The sequence below is a fragment of the Lepus europaeus genome, chromosome X (genome assembly GCF_033115175.1).
Source record: "Lepus europaeus isolate LE1 chromosome X, mLepTim1.pri, whole genome shotgun sequence".
Taxonomy (NCBI): Eukaryota; Metazoa; Chordata; class Mammalia; order Lagomorpha; family Leporidae; genus Lepus; species Lepus europaeus.
Window position 1 is genome coordinate 87,850,484 of NC_084850.1, and position 21,613 is coordinate 87,872,096.

General features: G+C 38.1%; 1 protein-coding gene across 1 annotated transcript in view; it reads left to right on the forward strand.

Annotated features, from left to right (window-relative positions):
* The window catches only part of OPHN1 (oligophrenin 1), a 366,805-nt gene that overhangs the window by 144,538 nt on the left and 200,654 nt on the right, over positions 1–21,613 (forward strand). Inside the window, exons 4-5 of the mRNA XM_062183480.1 lie at positions 7,449–7,510; positions 15,990–16,061. Of these exons, the coding sequence (XP_062039464.1) occupies positions 7,449–7,510; positions 15,990–16,061 (134 nt within the window). The remainder of the gene's footprint in view (positions 1–7,448; positions 7,511–15,989; positions 16,062–21,613) is intronic.

The window sequence follows — 21,613 nt, forward strand, 5'->3', positions numbered from 1 at the left end:
CAATGTGCTCCCTTCCTATTCCGCCATCTTGCCGCTCCCTACATCACAAACTGTTGAAAGACAATGATGGGCCGGTGCTGTGGTACAGCGTGTTAAAGCCCCGGCCTAAAATGCCAGCATCCCATATGCACACTGGTTCAAGTTCCCGCTGCTCTACTTCCGATCCAGCTCTCTGCTATGGCCTGAGAAAGCAGTAGAAGATGGCCCAAGTCCTTGGGCCCCTGCACCCACGTGGGAGACCTGGAGGAGGCTCCTAGCTCCTGGTTTCAGATTGGCCCAGCTGCAGCCATTTGGGGAGTGAATCAACGGGTAGAAGACCCCACTCTCTGTCTCTCCTGCTCTGTCTGTTCCTCTGCCTCTCAAGTAAATAAACAAATCCTTAAAAAAATGGAAAACTGAGTTTTCAGATAAGTTTACTTGGTGTAAAATACTTCAAGTCTATGCATACAAGAAGTCAAAAAGTTTATAAAGCATACATATTATAAAAAGTAAAGCAAACATTTTTTTAAAAATATTGCATCCAAACATATCTTTTAATTGTTTTTCATGAACTTTTGAAGTACTGTCATAGAATTCTATGCCAACAAATTTTATAAACTGGATAAAATGGACATATGCCCAGAAAGATACAAACTATTTACTAAAACTGACTCAAGAAGAAATAAAAAATGTAAGTGTACCAATAACAAGTAAAGATATTGAATTTACAATGTTAAAAAATTCCATGAGAAATTTCCAGGCTTGATTGATTTCTGTGGTGAATTATACCACAGATTTAAAAATTAATGCTATTTATTCACAAAAACTTCCAAAACATCGAAGAGGAGTGAATGTATCTCAACTCATTCTGAGGCCATCGTTACCCTAATAACACAACAAAAGACACTCCCATGCTCTTGGGTCAGAAAACGTACTGTTGTCAAGTTGGCAGTAGTCCTTAGGTTGGCCTAAAAATTTAACACAGTAGCTGTCAACACTTCAACTGCATCTCCCCCCACCGCCCGCCGAAATTGTGAAAGTGATACAAAAATTCATATGGAAATTAAAGCAAAAAAGAACAGTTTCATTCTTTAGGCTTTAGCAACAAAGTAGATGTAACTGGAGACCACTATGCTTAGTGAAATAAGCCAGTCCCCAAAAGGCAAATATCACATGTTTTCTCCATGGTTATGGTAACTAATATACAAAGTAGAAAAAATAGTAATGTGTATTTGTAAAATTGACATTTTAAGATTTGATTATTATTTATAGCTCTTGTCTATACTCTTGAGGAACAGTATTTTTTCTACTTACTACTTGTTGAATTTTTTATTTAGTGGAGGGTTAAGCTTGTTATTTTTAAGAAAATTGAAAGTATGTCATTGTCTAAATTAAAAGAAAAATAATAAAAAAGGATGGAAGATAGAGTGGGAAATATCATTATGCTCTTAAAACTATATATGAAATATATAAAAATTTTTCCCTTTTTTTCAATTAGAAGAACAATTTTCTATTAAAAAAATCATTCTAACATAACTGTTAATCATAGCTGTGTGGTACTGGCATAAGTGAGATACAGGGATCAATGGACATAGAATTAAGAGACTATAAATAATCCCTTAATTTATGGTTAACTGATTTTTGACAATGGTACTAAGACAGTTCAATGGGAGAAAAAAATTATCAACAAATGGTCCTGTGACAACTTGATAGAAATGTGAAAGAATGGGTTTCAACCTCTACATTATACCTTTTTAAAAATATTTTGTTTATTTATTTGAGAGACTGAGTTACAGACAGTGAGAAGGAAAGGAGACAGAGAGAGGTCTTCCTTCTGATGGTTCACTCTCCAAATGGCTGCAATGGCCAGAGCTGTGCCAATCCGAAGCCAGGAGCCAGGAGCCTCTTTTGGGTTTCCCATGTGGGTGCAGGGTCCCAAGGACTTGGGCCATATTCTACTTTCCCAGGCCATAGCAGAGAGCTGGATTGGAAGAGGGGCAGCCGGAACTAGAACCAGCGCCCATATGGGATGCCGGTGCTGCAGGTGAAGGATTAACCTACTGTGCCGCAGCACTGGCCCCTACATTATACCTTATAGAAAAATTAACTTCAAATGGATAAATAAAGAAGCTAAAAGAGATAAAAATATAAATCTCTTAGAATGAAAAGGATGGTATGAATTTTCATGATGTTAACTTGGCTGTGGTTTCTTTCTTTTTTTTGGACAGGCAGAGTGGACAGTGAGAGAGAGAGACAGAGAGAAAGGTCTTCCTTTTGCCGTTGGTTCACCCTCCAATGGCTGCTGCGGCCGATGCACTGCGCTGATCCGATGGCAGGAACCAGGTGCTTCTCCTGGTCTCCCATGGGGTGCAGGGCCCAAGCACTTGGGCCATCCTCCATGCACTCCCGGGCCACAGCAGAGAGCTGACCTGGAAGAGGGGCAACCGGGACAGAATCCGGCGCCCCGACCAGGACTAGAACCCAGTGTGCCAGCGCCGCAAGGTGGAGGATTAGCCTATTGAGCCGCGGCACCGGCCTATTGGCTGTGGTTTCTTAACATACAACACCTAAAGCACAAGTGACAAAAGAGAAAGGTATAAATTTCAAATCTTTATTCTTTACATTTTCCTTTAAATAAATTTTAAATTTATTCATTTTTCTTTTGAAGACTATAATGCATATCATAATATAACCTACAGAATGGAAGAAAAAAGTTGCAAATTAACAATCTGATATGCAACTTTTGTTCAAAATATGTAAAGCACTGTTACAAGTGAACAGTAAAAGCAACTGTAAAGGTTTTAGTTGTCCCAACTAAAATGGACAAGATAGTTGAGTAGACTTTTGTTCAGTGAAGATCTAGAAATGGCCAATTGACATATGAAAAAAGCAAAAGATGCTCACCATCAATAGTCATTAAGTAATATAAAACAAAACCACAGTGAGGTACCACTTCAATCCCACTAGGATTTTGAGTGTTGAAAAGATGAGTAATAATAACTATTAATAAGGACGTGGAGAAATTGGAATCCTCATACATTTCTTTTAATAACATTAAATGGTGTGGGTGACTTGGAAATAAATTTGGGCTTTCCTTCAAAGAATTAACCATAGAGTTACTACATGATCCAGCAGTTTCATGCCCAGCATATCTATCCCAGGAACTAAAAACATGTGTCCACACAAAAACTTATACTCAAATGTTTATGGTTGCATTATTCATAATAGGCAACAAACAGAAACAATGCTAATGTCCATCAGTTGATTTCCAGTCAACAAATGTGATAGCTGTACAGTGGTGTGTTTCTTGGCAATACAATGGAATGAAGGATTAATACTGAGTACAACATGGATGGACCTTGAAAGCATTATGCTATATCAAAGAAGCCAGACATAAAGGTCACATATTTTGTTTCCATTAACATTTATATGAAATGTCCAGAGTAGGCAAATCTGTAGATACATGAAGTGCATTAGTGGTTTGTCTGGATGTGGGAGACAGTGGAAATGGGGATTGATGCTAATGGGCTTGGGGTTTCTTGTGGTTTGATGAAATTGTTTTGGAACTAGATAATGGTGATAAGTGCAAAACTTTTGAGTACACTGAAATCCACTGAGTTGTATACTTTAAAATGGTATATTTTATATTTCCATTTAAAAATTTATGTGACCTTTTAGACAAAAGTTACTTTGAGACATCCATAATATTGTCAAATTTGTGTAATTTCTTTCCTCATGAGTGATGATGGCATATTCATTTTAAAAGTCTAGATTTCCCCTATCTGCTATCCACAGTGACTTCTTCAGATAGTATATGATGATCTTTTGAGGGAGTATTTAGTAAGCTGATCTTTGGTTACCTCTACCTAGAGAGCTATTGGCAGTGTATAGTGGCAAGACCTTAGCTCTGGCAACCAGACAGGTCTGTATTTGAAGCCCAACTGTGCCATTTGCTTCTTAAACCAATCACTTAGCCTCTCAGAGCTTTGGTTTTCTCCCCCTTCAATTATTTTTTCTCGTTTACTTGTTCAGAGTAGGGTATTTACCTTCTCTGTGATATAGTTGTACTTTGAACGAATTGGCAATGTTTGCAAAAGTTACCTCCCTGGGTGTATGTAATAACTTAATCCTCAAAAGAAATGTCATTGTCTTGGGTCCTGTTTTGACCCTGAAATGAACTTCCTTGAGACTACATGCTGGACTGTTCAGTTTTCTCCAGAGGGGATCGATGTTTGCTTAAAAATATTAGACACATTTGTTTTGCCAGGCTTTCAATGTATTTTAGTTGACATTAGAGTCAAAGGCTTAATGCTCCACTAAATGAAAGACTTCAACTGATGACATGTAAATTCTTTCCTCAGGTACCTCAGGAGAAACAAAACTAGAATGTTGGGAGTTGGATTTAGGGTTAATATTAAAGAGTGTTTTTAATAGATAACATCCTGAAAGCAGGGAATAGTTTGCCTCTGGAGAGAGAGTACATACTGAAAGAGAGATCTTCCATCCACTGGTTCACTCCCCAAGTGGCAACAACAGCCGGAGTTGGGCCAGACTGAAGCCAGGAGCCTGGAGCTTCTTCCAAGTCTCCAATGTGAGTGCAGAGGCCCAGCACTTGGGCCGCCATCTGCTAATTTCCCAGGCACACTAACAGGGAGCTGTATTAGAAGTGTAGCAGCTGGGACTCAAACTGGTGCCCATATGGGATGCTAGTGCTGCAGATGCCAGCTTAACCCACCATGCCACAGCACCGGTGCCAAGGCTTTCAGTTTTAGCACTGGAATCGTCCTGGGTACACCAAGACAAGTTGATTACCAACTTGGGTGGCTGCTAATGGTGGATGTTCCCCAGGGCTTGAAGCATACACGAAGGGTTGAATGAGGTGATATGATTCACCTCGGTTCCTGTAGAACAAGGTGTTTACCTGTTGTTTGTTTGGGGACCTAATGTCCAAATTCTAATAAAATTGGGCCAGGAATATTATGGGAAGTGGAGCAGCTGGGACTGAACTAGTGCCCACATGGGATGCTGGTCTAGAGGTGGTGGTTTAACCCACTGAGCCACAGTGGCAGCCTCTAGAGGTTTGGAACTTTTAGCCCCACCCTCCAACCACCACGGAGGACAGAGGAACTGAAAATCTACTCAGTCATCAGTGTTCAATAATGTAATCGATCATACTTACACAGTGTAGCCCCTGTTAGAAACACTAAGCAGTAGTCTTCAGAGAGCTTCCAGGGTGGTGAATGCATGGAGGTATTTGCAGATTGCCAGCCCAAGAAGGGCATGGAAGCTATGCACTGCTTCCTATGTACCTTGTCCTATGTATCATTTCCATATGGCTATTCTTGAGTTTTATCCTTTATAGTAAACTGGTAATAGCAAGTAAAGTGTTTTCCTGAGTTCTGTGAGCCATTCCAGGAAACTACCAAACTTGAGGATTGGGTCATGGAAGTGCCCAGATTATAGCCTGTTTGTCATAATTATGTTACAACCTAAGATTCGTGTCTGGAGTTTTCACTGAAGGGGCAGTGCTCTAGTACCTGTTCGGGTTGTCACTGTGTAGTTAGTGTCATGTGCCATTATTTTATTTTTAAAATTTATGTAAATAGAACAGATTAAGTATTTCACATGTACAATTTTAAACATATAATGATACTTCCCACCCTCCCTCTCTCCCTCCTCCTTTCTTTCTTTTTCTTTTAATTTTTACTAAAACATACTTTCAATTTATTTTGTAATCATAGGCTTAATCCTCCACTAAATAAATAATTAAACAAGTAGAAAGTAGAAAGACCACTGTTCTGCCAGAATATAGACAAGGGCTACAAACAGTAATCAAATGTCAAGATGTCAATTTCACTCATATACATTTTATACTCTGTATATTAGTTACCACAAATCAGAGAAAACATGATGTTTGTCGTTTTGTGTCAGTCTTATTTCACTAAGCATAATGGTCTCGATTTGTATCCATTCTTGTTTGTTTTCACAAAACATGGTATTTCATTCTTTTTTGTGGCTAAATAGTATTTCATTGTGTATGTGTATGTATATATATCACATTTTGTGTGTATATATATATCACATTTTGTGTATATATATCACATTTTGTGTACATATATATACTATATATATATATGTACACACACACACACACCACATTTTCTTAATGGACGTCTGGGTTGATTGATTACTTAGCTATTGTGAATTGAGCTATAAACATGGAGGTGCAGATAACTCTTTCATATGCTGATTTCATTTCCTTTGAATAAGTAAGTTCTCAGGAGTGGAATGGATGGGTCATATGGTAGATCAATTTTCAGATTTCTGAGGAATCTCCATACTTTTATAATGGTTCTACTAGTTTACATCCCACCAACAGTGTATTGGGGTACCTTTTCCCCCACATCCTCAGCAAAATTTGTTATTTTTGTTATTTTGGATGATAGGCATTCTAACTGGTGTGGGGTAGGAAGACCTCATTGTGGTTTTTATTTTCGGTTCCCTGAAGGCTAATGATTCTGAACCTTTTTTTTTCATGTATCAATTTCCCATTTGTATTTCATCCTTACAAAAATGCTTGTTCATGTCCTTTGCCCATTTCTTAACAGGATTGTTTTGCTGTTGAGTTTTTGAGCTCCTTAGAAACCCCAGAGTTTTATGTGTATATAGGAAGGCAGTTGAATATTTTCCTTTTACAGGTTAATGTGGGTTTAAGTGGTCTGGGGAGGAGTGTGGTGCTGGTATTTTTTAAAGCTCCCCAAATGGTTCTAATGTGTAGCTAGAATTGAGAATCACTGTCTTATGCTCAACAAGGAATGAAACTAGGATTTCTGAATGATTACCATTTGTGTTAGGTACATGTATTACCTTACTTAGCCATTACAGGAACCTGTGAAACAGTGATTGTTTTGAAAAAGTTAAGGAAAGTGGGTCTCAGGTGTTTGAGAAACTCACCTGAGGTCAAATGTGATTTTTTTTTCCTAAAAAGAAAATGATATAGCATTTTACAAAACCTGCTGACAGCCTACTATTTCATTCTCTTTCCATAGCCACTCTGAAATAGCAATTATTAATATTCTCATTTTATGATGAAGGGAATTAAGTCACAGATCAGCTAACTTGAGAGAACTATTTGTCTAGGTTGGTGAACATTACATAGCAAATCCATTACTCCTCCCTTAATCTTTTTGTTTATCTATAAAATGAGAGAAGTTCTGGTTACTCCTAAGGGTGTCTGTGAAGATTAATTAAAATGTTAGCTATGGAAGAGCTCTTGAGTAGGGTATTGGCATAGAGGAAAGAAAAGAAACACTCAACAGACACTGAATGCATTTTCCTGTGGGCTTAGATTTATTGCCTTCCCCTGGTGACCATGTGGACATGGTACTAGTCCTTACTTATATTGCACTGATCTTTGTCCACTTAGCAATCAAGCACAATGACTAATTTATTTTTTGTTCTCTTTCCAGCTGAATCTTTCAAGGAATTTGCTGAATTACTCAATGAAGTAGAAAATGAGAGGATGATGATGGTAGGTCACTAACATTTGGACCTTGAAGCCAAGACAATAACAATAATAGGGATTTTTCCTTACCTTTTTTGACTGGGTTGATCCTCTGCTGTTTTAGCTTCTTTCTCCTGGCTTCCTCATGCTATAAAAATAGGTAAGGGCTGGTGTTCTGGTGCAGCAGGTTAAGCTACTGCTTGTGATGCTGGCATCCCATATCAAAGCACCAGTTTGAATCCCAACTGCTCTACTTTCTATCCAGTTCCCTGCTTATGTGCCTGAGAAAGCAGTGGAAAACAGCTTATGTGCTTGGACTCCTGCCACCCACGTGGGGAACCTGGATGAAATTCCAGGTTTCTGGCTTCAGCTTGGCCATTGTAGCCATTTGGGGATGAACCAATAGATGGAAGATATTCATTCTCTCTCTCTCCATGTCTGTCTGTCGGTCTGTCTCTCTCCCACTGTTCTAAGTCTCCCATTTAAATAAATATATATTTAAAATTAGTTATGTAATAGGTTTGCTTATTCTGTCTCAATATCTCACCCTGAGAGTTTGGCATTAGGTTAAGAGAAATTAGTATGAAATATCAGCTCTGTTGATTTAAGTGAGAAAAGACTTCAGAGAACATTAAACTGGGCTATTGAACATGGTGGCAAAGTTGTGGTCTTTAGTGTGCTTAACCGAATTATTTTCATAAATCTATTTCTCTGCTACCAGATATAATGATATGAACTTTATGTTTGACAAGTGATGGTTTAATTGAAATTTAAATGAAAAAAGTTCTTACTTTTGAAGTCTACTTTTTATGAACTCTAATATTATATTTAAATTTTTTATATATTTTAAGAATCTTATTTACTTATTTTACTAGTTTAAAGGGAGAGAAAGAGAGAGAGAGAGAGAGAGAATGAATATCAATATGAATATGAGAACATGGACACTCCCATCTGCTGGTTTACTTTTTAAATGTCTATAACAGCTGGGACTGGGTCAGGCTGAAGCTAGGAGCTGAAAAATCAATCCAGGTGTTCCATGTGTGTAGCAGGGACCCAAGTATGTGAGACATCACCCGCTCTCACCCAGGGTGCCCAATAACAAGAAGCTGGAATTGCAATGGAGCTGGGACTTTAACCCAGGTACTCCAGTGTGGGATGTGTCTTAAGTATTGGGCCAAACACCTGCCCCAACAGACTTTAATTTGAAAGCAATTTCAGTTTTAAAGAAAAATTGAGTGGAAGGTGCAGAGAGGGCTCATGTTCACCCCATTTCTCACACTGCTTTATCTTTATACATTTTCCACTACGGTCATCTTGTGTTAATGTGGTATGAACAGACTTGAAGAAATTCATGGAAAAATGGAATTATAAGATTTTATTTTGGTACAAAACAATTTTGAAATCCATAGGGGATTCTCCACATCCCCCACATTGTGGCAGGGGCCCAAGTACTCTCTAGTCATCTTCTATTTTCCTAGGCATATTAGCAAGGAGCTAGATTTTTTTCATACTATGAATCTGCATTTCCTTTTTGAAGATCTGTTATATGCATGGATTTGAGATTTTTTTTTGTAAAAAAACATTTTTAATCTGTTTCCCACAAACGTTTTAAAGTACCCTCATATTTGTTATAATATGATGAGCCATTGATTTTTTTGCTGTGTTTTGTTTGAGTCTTCTAGAATGTCATATACATAGTACAAATCACATGGTAAAGAGCCATCTCAGGCTTCTTTGACTTAACAATATGTGTTTCAGCTTCCTGTATGTATTTTTATGACCTGATGATGCATTTGTTCTTAACATTAAGTAAATGTTTCATGATAGGATGTATCATGGTTTATCTATCCATTCATCCACCGAAGGGTATCTTGGTTGCTTTCAAGTTTTAGAAATTATGAATTAAGCATTCTTATGTAGGTTTTTATGTGAACCTGTGTTTTCAACTTATTTGGATAAAAATAAAGGCGTGCAGTTGCTGGGTCATATTGTAAGCATGTGTTTAGTTTGGACCATTTCACAATTCCACCAGCAGTGAATGGGAATCTTAGTAACTTCATATCCTTGTCAGCACTTGATGTTGTCAGTGTTCTGGATTTTGACCATTCTGGTATATGTGTAGTGGTATCTCATGATTGTTTTAATTTTCATTTCCCTGATAATATGTGATGTGGAACATCTTTTCATAAAAATTGCCATCTATATATTCTCTGATGATGTGTCCGCAAATATTTTGCCTATTTTTAAATTGGTTGTTTTCTTATTGTTGACTTTTCAGAGTTCTTTGTATATTTATCTGCCAATTCTTTATTAGATATGTGTTTTTCAAATATCTTTTCCCAATCCTGGATTTGTCATTTCATTTTCTTAACAGTGGCATATGCAGAGAACAGGTTTTTAACTTTGATGATGTCTATACCATTTTTTTTCTTTTGTGGATTATGCTTTTGATGTTTAATCTAAAAAGTCATTACCAAACTCAAGAACACATAGAATTTCTCCTGTGTTATCTTCTAGGATTTTTATGGTTCTGTGTTTTACATTTAGATCTATGATCCATTTTGAGATAATTTTTGTGAAGAGTATAAAGTCTGCATTTAGATTAGTTTCTTTTTAATGTGAATATTCAGTTGTTCTCGTACCATTTGTTGAAAAGACTGTTCTTTCTCCATTGAATTATGTTTTTTTCTTTTATCAAAAACCAGTTGACTATATTTGTGTGCATCTATATCTGGGTGCTCTATTTATGTACCTTTGATACATTTTATCTTCTCTTTCACCAATACCACACTGTCTTGATTACTATAGCTTGGCAGTAAGTCTTGAAATCAGTTGTAAACTTTATGTACTCAGTTTGTCAGTATTCATAAAGTAACTTGCTAGGGTTTTGATTAGGATTGCACTAATTGTAGATCAAGTTGGGGGAAAACTGACATCTTTTTAAAAAAGATTTATTTATTTGATAGGTAGAGTTACAGACAATGACAGGGAGAGATTGAGACAAAGGTATCTTCCATTCACTGGTTCACTCCCCAAATGGCTGGAGCTGGGCCCATCTGAAGCCAAGATGCAGGAACTTCTTCCAAGTCTCCCACATGGGTGCAGGGGCCCAATCGCTTGAGCCATCTTCTATTGCTTTCACAGGCCATAAGCAGAGAGATAGATTGGAAGAGCAGCAGCTGGGACATGAACCGGCACCCATATGGGATGCCAGTGCCACAGGTGGAGACTTAGCCTACTATGCCACAGTGCTAGCCCTGAGAACTGACATCTTAAAAATGCCAGTTCTTCCTATACATGAACATGGTTCATCTCTGTTAATTTAGCTCTTTTTTATTTCTTTCATCAGAATTTGTAGTTTCTTCATGTAGACATTTAACACATCTTGTTGGATTTGTACCTAAGTATTTCATTTTTGTGAAGTTTATTTTAGCAATTTAAAAACAATCTTTGTGTCTAGTCCTTAGACCAATAGCATCAGTATAATTTGGAAAATTGTTAGGCATTCAGATCCCACCTCAGACCTGTTAGGGTAACTTAAATTTGGAACTATCCAGGGTGAACATCATTTATTTTTATTAGGGGCCTAGGGGTAAGGTAAGACTCTACAGAGCTGAGCAAAATGGTCTATCTTCCTGTCATAGTATGACTTCCTATTGACATCTCAGTATTCCAATAGCAGGACTTCTTTTATCTGCAGTCCTGCTTCCTTTTCAATAGTATGACAATGGATTTTCAGAACATTGCTTGTGTGTTATTTAGGCTCTTAGAGAAGTAGGATTGGAGGCAGGCTGAAATAGGGGGATTAGAGAGTTAGGTTCTGATTCTGCCACCAACTTATTTATTGAATTCAGACTGATCATTGTATTTTTTGTGGGGCTCTTATGTGTAAAACAAGGAAAATAATCTCCAACTTTTGTGGTAATAAGTACTTCAAATGATATAACGAATGTGGAAGCGCTTAATTAAAAGAAAAAAAATTATGTAAGTGCTGTTTTTAGTTATCTTTGGTTATTCACAAGATTCTGCTTGTGGAAATGTGACTTGGGGATTTTCTTAGATTTGCTTCTAAAGAGCCTCAGGAGAGACCAATAGTAGTGGGAGCTTGTAGATGGCTCAAGGGCTAATCTAGAGAGTACTAAATGTTCTCCTCTGCCTAAAATGTTTGTGAAATGCTGCCCATGTCATTTTCAAAGGCATTCACTCTCATTTCATTCAGATACCACTAGAAAAAGCTCTGCCATACTTCTATTCAGCATTATTTTTTCTTGATCACTTTTATTTGTCCAATGACAAAGCTCTAAAATATTGGATTCATTTTTTGTGATGTTGTTTTTCTCACTCTTCTTGCTGGCTCGTTGCCACATGACTAATTCATTTTTTTTCTGTCCAATTATGTCATGTCCTTTTGTCCCCAGAACTCAAATTATGTGTTGAGTGTTTGCTCCCATTTCCCTCTTAATTCCAGGAATGCTATGAAGGTTAGGCTTAATGAGAGCCTTTCACACCATGCCAGGAGTTCATTGCTTGATTGAACCTCTCTTATTTACTGGGGCTATGGCAAAAGTACTCCTCTGCCTGAATCTGGATAATTTTGGGGGTGTTAAACAGTTTCTCATCCTTTCTAAAAGAGCAGTCCAAAGTAAGTTTTAGGAAGTTCACAGAATCTGGCAATTGGCAGTGTCCAGTTGTCTCCATAAGTGATTATAATTGTGGCAGTTAACTGTGGAGGGACGAAATGAAGACGAGCATTCCAGGTGTGGTGTTCTTTAAAGCACTCTGGGGAAAGTTGTAGTATCTCAAAGAAGTGCCTTTCCAATGCTGGATTTCAGTCTTCCTGTATGATTAGGAAACTTGCCTAGATGCCTTTCTACTGCTGAAGGAGGCCCTGTAGGCAATACACAAGGTCTGTCTGTGAGGACTGCCAAAAGTGACCTAAAGAGACACGGAATATTTCAGCCAGTGTCTGCTTAATGCAGTCTTTTGATAATTTGTTAACTATCAAAAGATTCCTGAGTAAGTCTACAGTACCAGACTGAGTACAATCTCTATTCTGCTAAATACCTTAATCACTATTAATTTGGGTTTTGTTCAATAGGTACCTGATTTGATAAGTCCATTAGTGTGTTTAGTATGTTGCTTTTTCTGGTAAGGATTCTACCCTTAGATAAGAGGTAGGAGTTTTTATCCCAGAGAGCTTATAAAATGGATGCAGTGATTATAAAGGAGATTGAATGCCAAAGTTGTTTTTTTTTTTTTAGTAGTTGCTAGACTTTTAAGGAATTTAAGGACAAATTAGAATGAGACAGAAAACAGAGTCAAGCTTCAATGTTGTGTCTTTCCCTACATTGTTAGTGCTATATTATCACTGAAAGTAGTATGTATAATAGCTAGAGTATCAAAGGGAGGAACATTTTCAGAGTAAATATTTGTAGTATAAAAGACTAGGAGCTGTCTTGCCAATATGACTAAGGAAAAACTATGAACTCCAATTTCTGTGAATAATGTCCTACTTTCTTAGACTGAGCTAGAGCCAAACATGTAAAAGAAATTGGCCTTATGCATCATGTATGAGAAGTTGCTGGTATGCCTGCTTATGAAGGACCAGCCCCTTCTGAACATGAAAACTTAGCAACTGTGCTAGTTTGGGGATGCCTGAATATGCAAGGGTCCAGTTGTGTAACCATACGGAGGCTTGGCTTGGTATGTGCCATTCTCTCTACAAGTGCATGTTCACTTCTTATTGAAAGACAGACTTCCTCACTGTTTCAGAGATGGTCACTTTTCATTTGTTACCTTTGTGAAATTAGAAATAGCTTTTCTCTTTATGAATTGCTGTATAACAACTTATTCTAAAACTTGGTAGATTAAACTATGTCTCATTAGTTTGTGGGTCAGAAAGCTACTCAAGGGTCAACTGGATGATACTTCTTCTCCATCTTGGTGGTATTCAGCTGGTAGATGGGTTTATATTGAAGGTACAAAATGGCTTTCCTCCCATTTCTGGCTGGGTTAAGCTTGTATGGGACAATAAGCAGAATTCCTTCATTTGGCATCTTTGTTTTCTAACTTGTAACATGTCATCTCAGAGGGAATGTCCCAGGAGAACAAGGTGGAAGCTTCTGGCCTTTTATGATTTAGCCTCAGAAGTCTTATAGTATCACTTCTACTATAGTCTATTGGTTTAAAACAGTAATAAGCTTAGTCATATTCAAGGTAGAGGGGGCATAGACCTTACCTCTCAATGTGAATTAGGTCAGAGACTTTCCAGCTGTGTTTGAAGACTTCCACAATATTAAAGAAGAAAAATGACTCCCTATATTGGGTCTGTGACACCAGTGATTTGTTTCTAATGTAAGTACACGAAGCTGATAGTACAGAATCAATCATTCCAAGGCAGTGTAGAATGTGTTGGAGAAGAGATATGGTTTGATACGTTTATCAGAAGAGTTCTTATTTTCAAGCAAGGAGAGTCACTGATGTCTTTATTTTTGAGACCAGAGCTATAGTGGAGTTTTTCTTGGATGAGAGATCAAAGTGAGCCTTTATAAAATCAAGACCTCTTTAGAAAAGTCTACACTGGGGGATATTGCATGTATGAATACCTGGACTTTTCTCTCCTTGACTAATGAACACACTTAGGGGTAAAGGGGATATTAAATATCATACATGGAGGTAGTTTATAGTGTGATCCAAACTAGTTGAAATCTTTTTTCCAGATCCCATAGATCTGTTAGATAAGGAGATGTTTTGAGAATCAGATAGGATCTGGAAGTCTTGATGGGCAAGGTAGCTGTTTTTTTTCCAAGAATAAGTAAGGGTAGGGAAATATTACATGGTTTTATAAGTGTAGACTTATAGCAAACAGATTTGGAAAATCAGCCATAGAAACACTGGTGATGAGGTGGCATATAGATCATGGCTCTGCCCCTATGGCAAAACACTTTTCCTCTTGCCTAGTTTTATATTTTCTGCTGAGTATTGGCTGTTCTGAATGGTAGCATTAGGAGCTATAGTAGATGAGGATGTCAGGGTTACTAGATCTTATGAAGATGAGCAATGCTTTATTAGGAGTTTGCTCATTTAGTTTAACCTTGAATCATAGACATAAAATAGGAGACCCAAAGTACCTGTAAGATACGGATAAAATGGGTACTAATGTCCCAACTTTCCATGTTTTTGGTGGTAGGTTAAGAATTGCTACTTTGTCTGGAGAATTAGGAACTGGTCAAAACTGACTTTCTAATACTCCATCTTCTATTTTTGTCAGAAAGGTGTAATCTGTTTTACTGACACTTTGTTTTATCTGACAAGGAAATCAGTCCCCTATTTCTATGTCTTGTGATTTCATGCAATAGGTCCTAAAAGCCAGCTCTTCAGATGCCTTCTCTGATGTCTTGCATTATACCAAAGTATATATATATATATATATATATATATATATATATATATATATGTGTGTGTGTGTGTGTGTGTGTGTGTCTGTCTGTGTGTGTGTGTGTATACTTGCCAACAAACCAAGGGGTCCACTTTGGATCTGGTGTTTTTATGTCTCCAGAACCTATCAATGTCACTCTTTATAGAACCTGGACAAGAAAATTCCATCAGCTTCTGAGCTTCCATAGTTAGGTAATGTGAACTCCTGATCCAGTACTCTTTGTGATACTATGGTATATTCCATGTGCTGAAAGAAGTGTTTTGGCTTTAGGATACACTTGCGCAGAACTAGAAATTTTTTACACTAGGATTTTCCCTATTATGACTGCTAATTCCCATGAAATGGTTTGCACTTGGGACAATTAGCCTTTTCAAATACTCACCATTCCCTTTCTGTCCTTTTCTCCACATGTACTTCAGGTCCCCTGTGTCTGCCACTGGTCATGACTCTAGATATTTATTTTTAAAGTTTTATTTATTTGAAAGTCAGAGTTACACACAGAGAGAAGGAAAGGCAGAGAGAGGGGGAAGAGAGAGAGAGAGAGAGAGAGAGAGAGAGAGAGAGAGAGTGTCTTCCATCTACTTGTTCACTCTCCAGATGGCCACAATGGCCAGAGCTGTGCTGACCCGAAGCCAGGAGCCAGGAGCTTCCTCTGGGTCTCCCACATGGGTGCAGGGGCCAAGGACTTGGGCCATCTTCCACTGCTTTCCCAGGCCACAGCAGAGAGCTGGATTGGAAGTGGAGCAGCCGGGATTAGAACCGTTGCGCATATGGGATGCTGGCACTGCTACGCCACAGCGCCAGCCCCTAAATATTTATTGATTAACATCTCAGGTCACACTGCCATCAAAGTTAGGGATATGTCCCTGAAGTTCATTCTCTCATTTCATCCCAATGCATTTGATTTTCGGAGACAATATGGGAAAAACATAGTAACCAAACTAACAATCCGGGAAACTGGTTAGCATTTTGAAGTATGGTATGAGAAAATGTTCTAGTAACCAGAACTTTTGTATTGAATTTTGTTAACCTAAAATTTTTGTGTGTGTTTTTTTTCTTTTTCTCTAGGTGCAAAATGCTAGTGATTTACTGATTAAACCCCTGGAAAATTTCCGTAAGGAGCAAATAGGCTTCACAAAGGTACATTTTCTTTGTATGTAATGTGTAAATGGCTTATTGTTGGCTCTACCACTCTTCATTCTAAAATGTATGATGCTTTTATATGTCAATTTGGAAGTTAACTGGGTCATATGATCCCTAGATAACTGGTTAAACATTATTTCTCAGTGTACCTGTGAGATTGTTTTCAGGAGAGGTTAGCCTTTGTATTGGTGGAATGAGTAAAGATCTGTCTTCACCAATGTGGGTGGGCCTCCTTCAGCATATTAGTGGCCTCAGTAGAACCGAAAGATGGAGAAAGGTTGAGTTAACTCTGCCTATGTGACCTAGAATATCAATCCTTGCTTGCCTTTAGTATTTCTAATTTTTAGGCCTTTGTACCTGGGTTGGATTTCAGGCTCTCCAGCCTTCAGAATATATTACTAGCTTTCCAGGATCACCAGGTTGCAGAGGGCAGATCACAGGATTTCTCAGCCTGTAGAATCACTTAAGCGAATACCTTATAATAAGTCTTTTTATATATGTATATTCCCAAAATATTTAAATCCATGTCTAATTTATTTCATACTACACATTTCTCATAAAGTTTATGAAGATGCTTCATATGCATGGGCGACAATTTTTGCACTAAAATGAACTTACCTTTTTTTTTAAAAAAAAGATTTATTTATTTGTTTGAAAGTCAGTTACAGAGAGGGAGAAAAAGAGATCTTCCATTCACTTGATTTACTCCTCAAATGGCTGTAATGGCCAGGGCTTGGGCCACACTGATGTCAGCAGCTAGGAGCTTCATCTGGGTCTCCCAAATAGATGGCAGGGACCCAACTACTTGGGCCATCTTCTGCTGCTTTCCCAGGTGCCTGAGCAGAGAGCTGGATCAGAAGTGGAGCAATAGGGACTGAAGCTAGTGCTCATATGGGATGCCAGGATCCCAGGGAGTGGCTTAACCTGCTGCGCAATCACGCTGGCCCCAACATCAATCCCTCTTGAGGGCATTGTCTCATGACTTTATTATCTCACGCTGAACTGCACCACCTGTTAAAGCTTCAACACCACCACTCTTTGGACCAAGCTTTCAGCACATGATCCTTTGAGGCACACACACAACCATATCCAAACCATAGCAGAGAGAAATGAGGAACAAATTATTGAAGGTGAGAGAAAAGATAATCCTTGTCATAAAGTAGCCAAGATTGAATTGCATTCATATTCTAGAGTTTTATAGAAGATAGAATTTACATGAAATGAAAACTGCAAGAGAGACATGAATTGAAGAAGGAATTCTTAAGCAAAACAATATACCATAACTTAATTCTCAGCTTATCCACAGAATGAGAAATCAGGAAGAGAGCATTAAGTGTCCATTTGATAAGGCTAGTATGGGTGTGAACCAAGAATCTAATCAGCCATCTCTGCAAACTCTAGTATAGAGATGGGACCATGTCAATAGGAATACCCAAGCAGGAACACTGGCCTCTGAGACTAAAGGAAGCCTCAATCTTGATTCATTGTTTCTAATGCCCATCACAGACCCTGGGGGCAGAGATAATTCCTCCTTATCAAAGGGAGGGGCTGCCTTACTAGTATTGGAGGGCTCAGATGCCCCTCCCAATAGTACTTCAAGGGATGAGTCACTGTAGAGAATAGTGTGTGCAATCCCTCTGGCTCCACGAAGACAGTAGCAACAGGGGAGGCACACTACCCAGCCAAAGGGGTAGAACCAACCTGCCAAGCTGTAGGAGTGTGGTTCCCACTTTAGAGGGCCTAAAAATTGGGGCATCAAGCCAAAGAGGATTATTCTCAAGCCTTAAGATCTCGTGGAGTTGACTTGCTAAGTTTTGGATTTCCTTGGGGTCTGTCATCCCTTCCTATTTTCCTGTTTCTCCCTTTTGGAGTGAGAACATGTGTTTTATGCCTACTCTACCACTTTTTATTGGAAGTACATCATGTGTTTGGTTTCACAACTTCATAGCAGAGAGGAATTTTGGAATGTACTTTTAGTCTCACTTTGATTTAGATGATCTTTAGATAAGACTCTATACTTCTGACTTTAGAATTGATGCTGGGATGAGTTTAAGATTTTGAGATTCTTGGAATGGGATGAATGTATTTTGCGTGTGAGAAGGACATGAATTTTGGAGGGCTGGGGTTGAATATTAATGACTAGATGTTTATGTCACCCCAAAATTCATCTGATGAAATTCTAATTCACAGTGTTATTAGGAAGGAGGTGGGGCCTTTGGGAGGTAACTAGATCATGAATGTGGAGTCTGTGAATTACAAAATGAATTTTTATTATGTATTTCCCCTGACCCAGCTCTAGCTGAGGATTTTATATATGTTGTTATCCTTAATTCTCACAGCAACCTTGTGAGGTAGGATTTTTTAAAAATTTATTTATTTTTATTTTTATTTTCTTTTATCCCAGAAACCTTTTTAAAGGTAGGATTTTTAATTTCCATTATTCCAAGGAAGAAACTGACTCACTGAGGTTAATTATGTATCAGTATTTCTTCCTACTTCTTTGCCAGAGGGTCCAACTTGTGTACCTACAAAAAAGATAAACTCAGTGTGAACATTATAGCTCCAATAAACACTCCAGAATTACCCCAGTAGTATAAGTTAGGGTAAAAGAAAGATCACTGAATTCGGACCAGAAATTAGCTTCTCTAGTCTCTTCCTGTATGCCTCTCAGTTCTGAATTCATCCCTCAGTAACTGCTACCCCCAGGTCAAACTCGCAACCGTTCCTGCTACATGGTGGGTTAAGTTAGATCTTCCCTAGTGAGATCTTAACCCCAACCAAATATGCCTTCCTTCAATACTTTGCCTCAGTGTACTGTATAGAATTTCCTTATATCATATTGTGATTTATTAATTCTTTATAGTGTTTTCTCTCTCCTAATTGCACCTAGACTGATATACCCAACACTGCTATTAGTTGATTTGTAATGTCAATGGTAGTGGTAGGGGTTATTCTAAGCCTCTGCATATACAGATGCATGTTGTCATTTGAACTTCATAAGAAGTATGTGCAGATTATTGTCCCCATTAAAGCATGGGGGCACTACAGGTTTAGTGAGACATAGCATCTAAGGTCACTTAACAAGGGTGTAGCAGAGCTTGGATTTGAATTCAGTTTTCTTGGTTGTAAGTCTAGGACTCATTTTATTTTATAAGAGATACCAATTCTCTCTGAGCCTTAGTATTCTCAAGAATAGAAAATTGCTAATCTAATCTGCTAGTTTGAGATTCTAAGGTTAATTAACTAAATGTATATCTAGTGAATACTGGAAATTGCCTACTCAGACTACTGTGAACTAAATATGCTTTGGATTTTTATGGGAAAGTGTAAAATATCACATTGACATGATATATATTGATTATATGTTGAAATGATAGTATTTTGGATATACTGAATTAAGTAAATTACTGAAATTAATTTCACCATTTTTAAATGTGAGTACTAAGTTTTTAATTGGTTAATTGGCTTGCATCATATGTATTTCTGTTAGTTAACACTGAACTAGGCAAAATAATTACCTTTGGAAGAACACTCCTGCCATGTCGTGGGATTTGAGGCTCCAGAATCAATAGAAGGAAGTACCTTTAGAAATTCAAATATACATGGTTATCATATTAATTAAATTAGTTAACATACAAAGTTATTAGAATAGTACCTAGCAATTAATAAATGCTAAATAAGTTTTCTGTCATTATGATCATGATGACTGTTATTATTGTCAACAAAATAGTTTAAAATGTTCTCCTTCAAACTGTCCAGTTGATGATGGACTTACTTTGATTAAAAACTCAAAAGGATTGAATGAGATAGGAGGAGGGAGGGAGGGCTATTGAATATTTCTCAGGTGACTACTGATATTATATGAAGAAGATTCCATGTTACTGGGTCTGCATCTCTAGCTTTGTAGGATGTGGGAGATGTCTCCTTGTCATAGAAATGAAGGAAGGGAGGGAAGGAAGAGAAATGAAGGAGCAAAATAATGCAGAGCATCCTGGAAACTAATAGGGAACACATTCTGAGGAAGTTGGTACTGATGCTCCTGCCATTTGAAATAATAAATGTCTCATGTGAAATTTGTGGAAAGATGATGGAGGACAGATGGCAGAGAATGACCTGGGATACCCAAATGATATTCAATAGTGTGTGGAAAGATTTGAACCATAAGCCATGGATGGTTTCCTGGCTAAAGGCGAGTCACTCTGTAGAGACCACTTGCAGGTCAACCAAATATGTTGTCAGTTCAACCTGGTTGACTAGGTCCCAGTGGGTGGGCTTTCTCAATGGCCAGAGTCTTAGAAGACTGTTTTAAAACTGAGTCATTTCACAAAGACAACAATTCCCACAAGATTAGCCATTCTCTGATGCTTTGTGCACCAGTTTCTGTTATACAACTTCAATGGCTGTCAGATGGTTGGCTTCCCAAGCATGGAGTCATGGTATGAGATAACCTCACATGTATCATCTTCATCAAAGGTTTTTATTCAGGGACAAATTGTTTGAGTGGAACCCCTAAATCTGTGCTAAGCCAGAGCATTTTCCTTTGGATCTGTTTTATATAGTGTGCTTTTTAGGCAAAATTTTAAAACAGAACTATATTGGATAAAATTTGTAGTATGACTTTTATGCTAAAATTTGAGAGTTTTTTTCCTCTTTATTTAAAAGGATTTATTTATTTGAAAAGGCAGAGTGACAGAGAAAAGGAGAGCCAGAGAGACCTTCTACCCACTGGTTCATGCCCCAAATTGCTGCAATGCAGGGCCAGGCCAAAGCCAGAAGCCTGGAACCCCATCCAGGTCTCCCACATGGGTGCCCATCTTCTGCTGCTTTCCCAGGCACATTAGCAGGGAGCTAGGTTGGAAGTCGAGCAGCCAGGACTGGAACCAGTGTTCAAATGGGATGTTGGCATCATAAGTGACAGCTTAACCCACTGCATCATAACGCCAACCAATGATTTTTTTCTAATTAAGAAGGATATGTCCTGCAATGCCTACATTCCATATGGGTGTCTGCTTGAGACCTGGCTGCTCTACTTCTAATCCACTCCCTGCTAATGGCCTGGAAAAAGCAGCAGAAAAGATGGTCCTAGTGCTTGGTCCCCTGCTACTCACGTGGGAGACTTGAGGAAGCTCCTGGCCCCTAGCTTCAAACTAGCCCAGCCCTGGCCATTGTGGCCACCTGAGGAGTGTTACCAGTGGATGGGAGCCCTCTCTTTCCCTCCCCGTCTCTCCCTCTCTGTGTAACTATGACTTACAAATAAAGAATTTTTATTTAAAAATGGAAATTATATGATATATACATGTATACATATAATTAAAACTGAAATAGTACTTCAGAATCTGTAAAGAAAATCAACAGTTTTCCATTCTTTCCTCATTACCTAGAGGCATCTGCTTTTAACCATTTATTATTTTTTCTTTTTTTAAAATTTGTTTAAGTTATACAAGTTTCATGTATTTTATATATACAGATTTAGGAACATAATGATACTTCCCACCCTACCCTCTTGCACGTGCTCCAACCCTTCTTCCTCCTCTCTCTCACATTCCCAG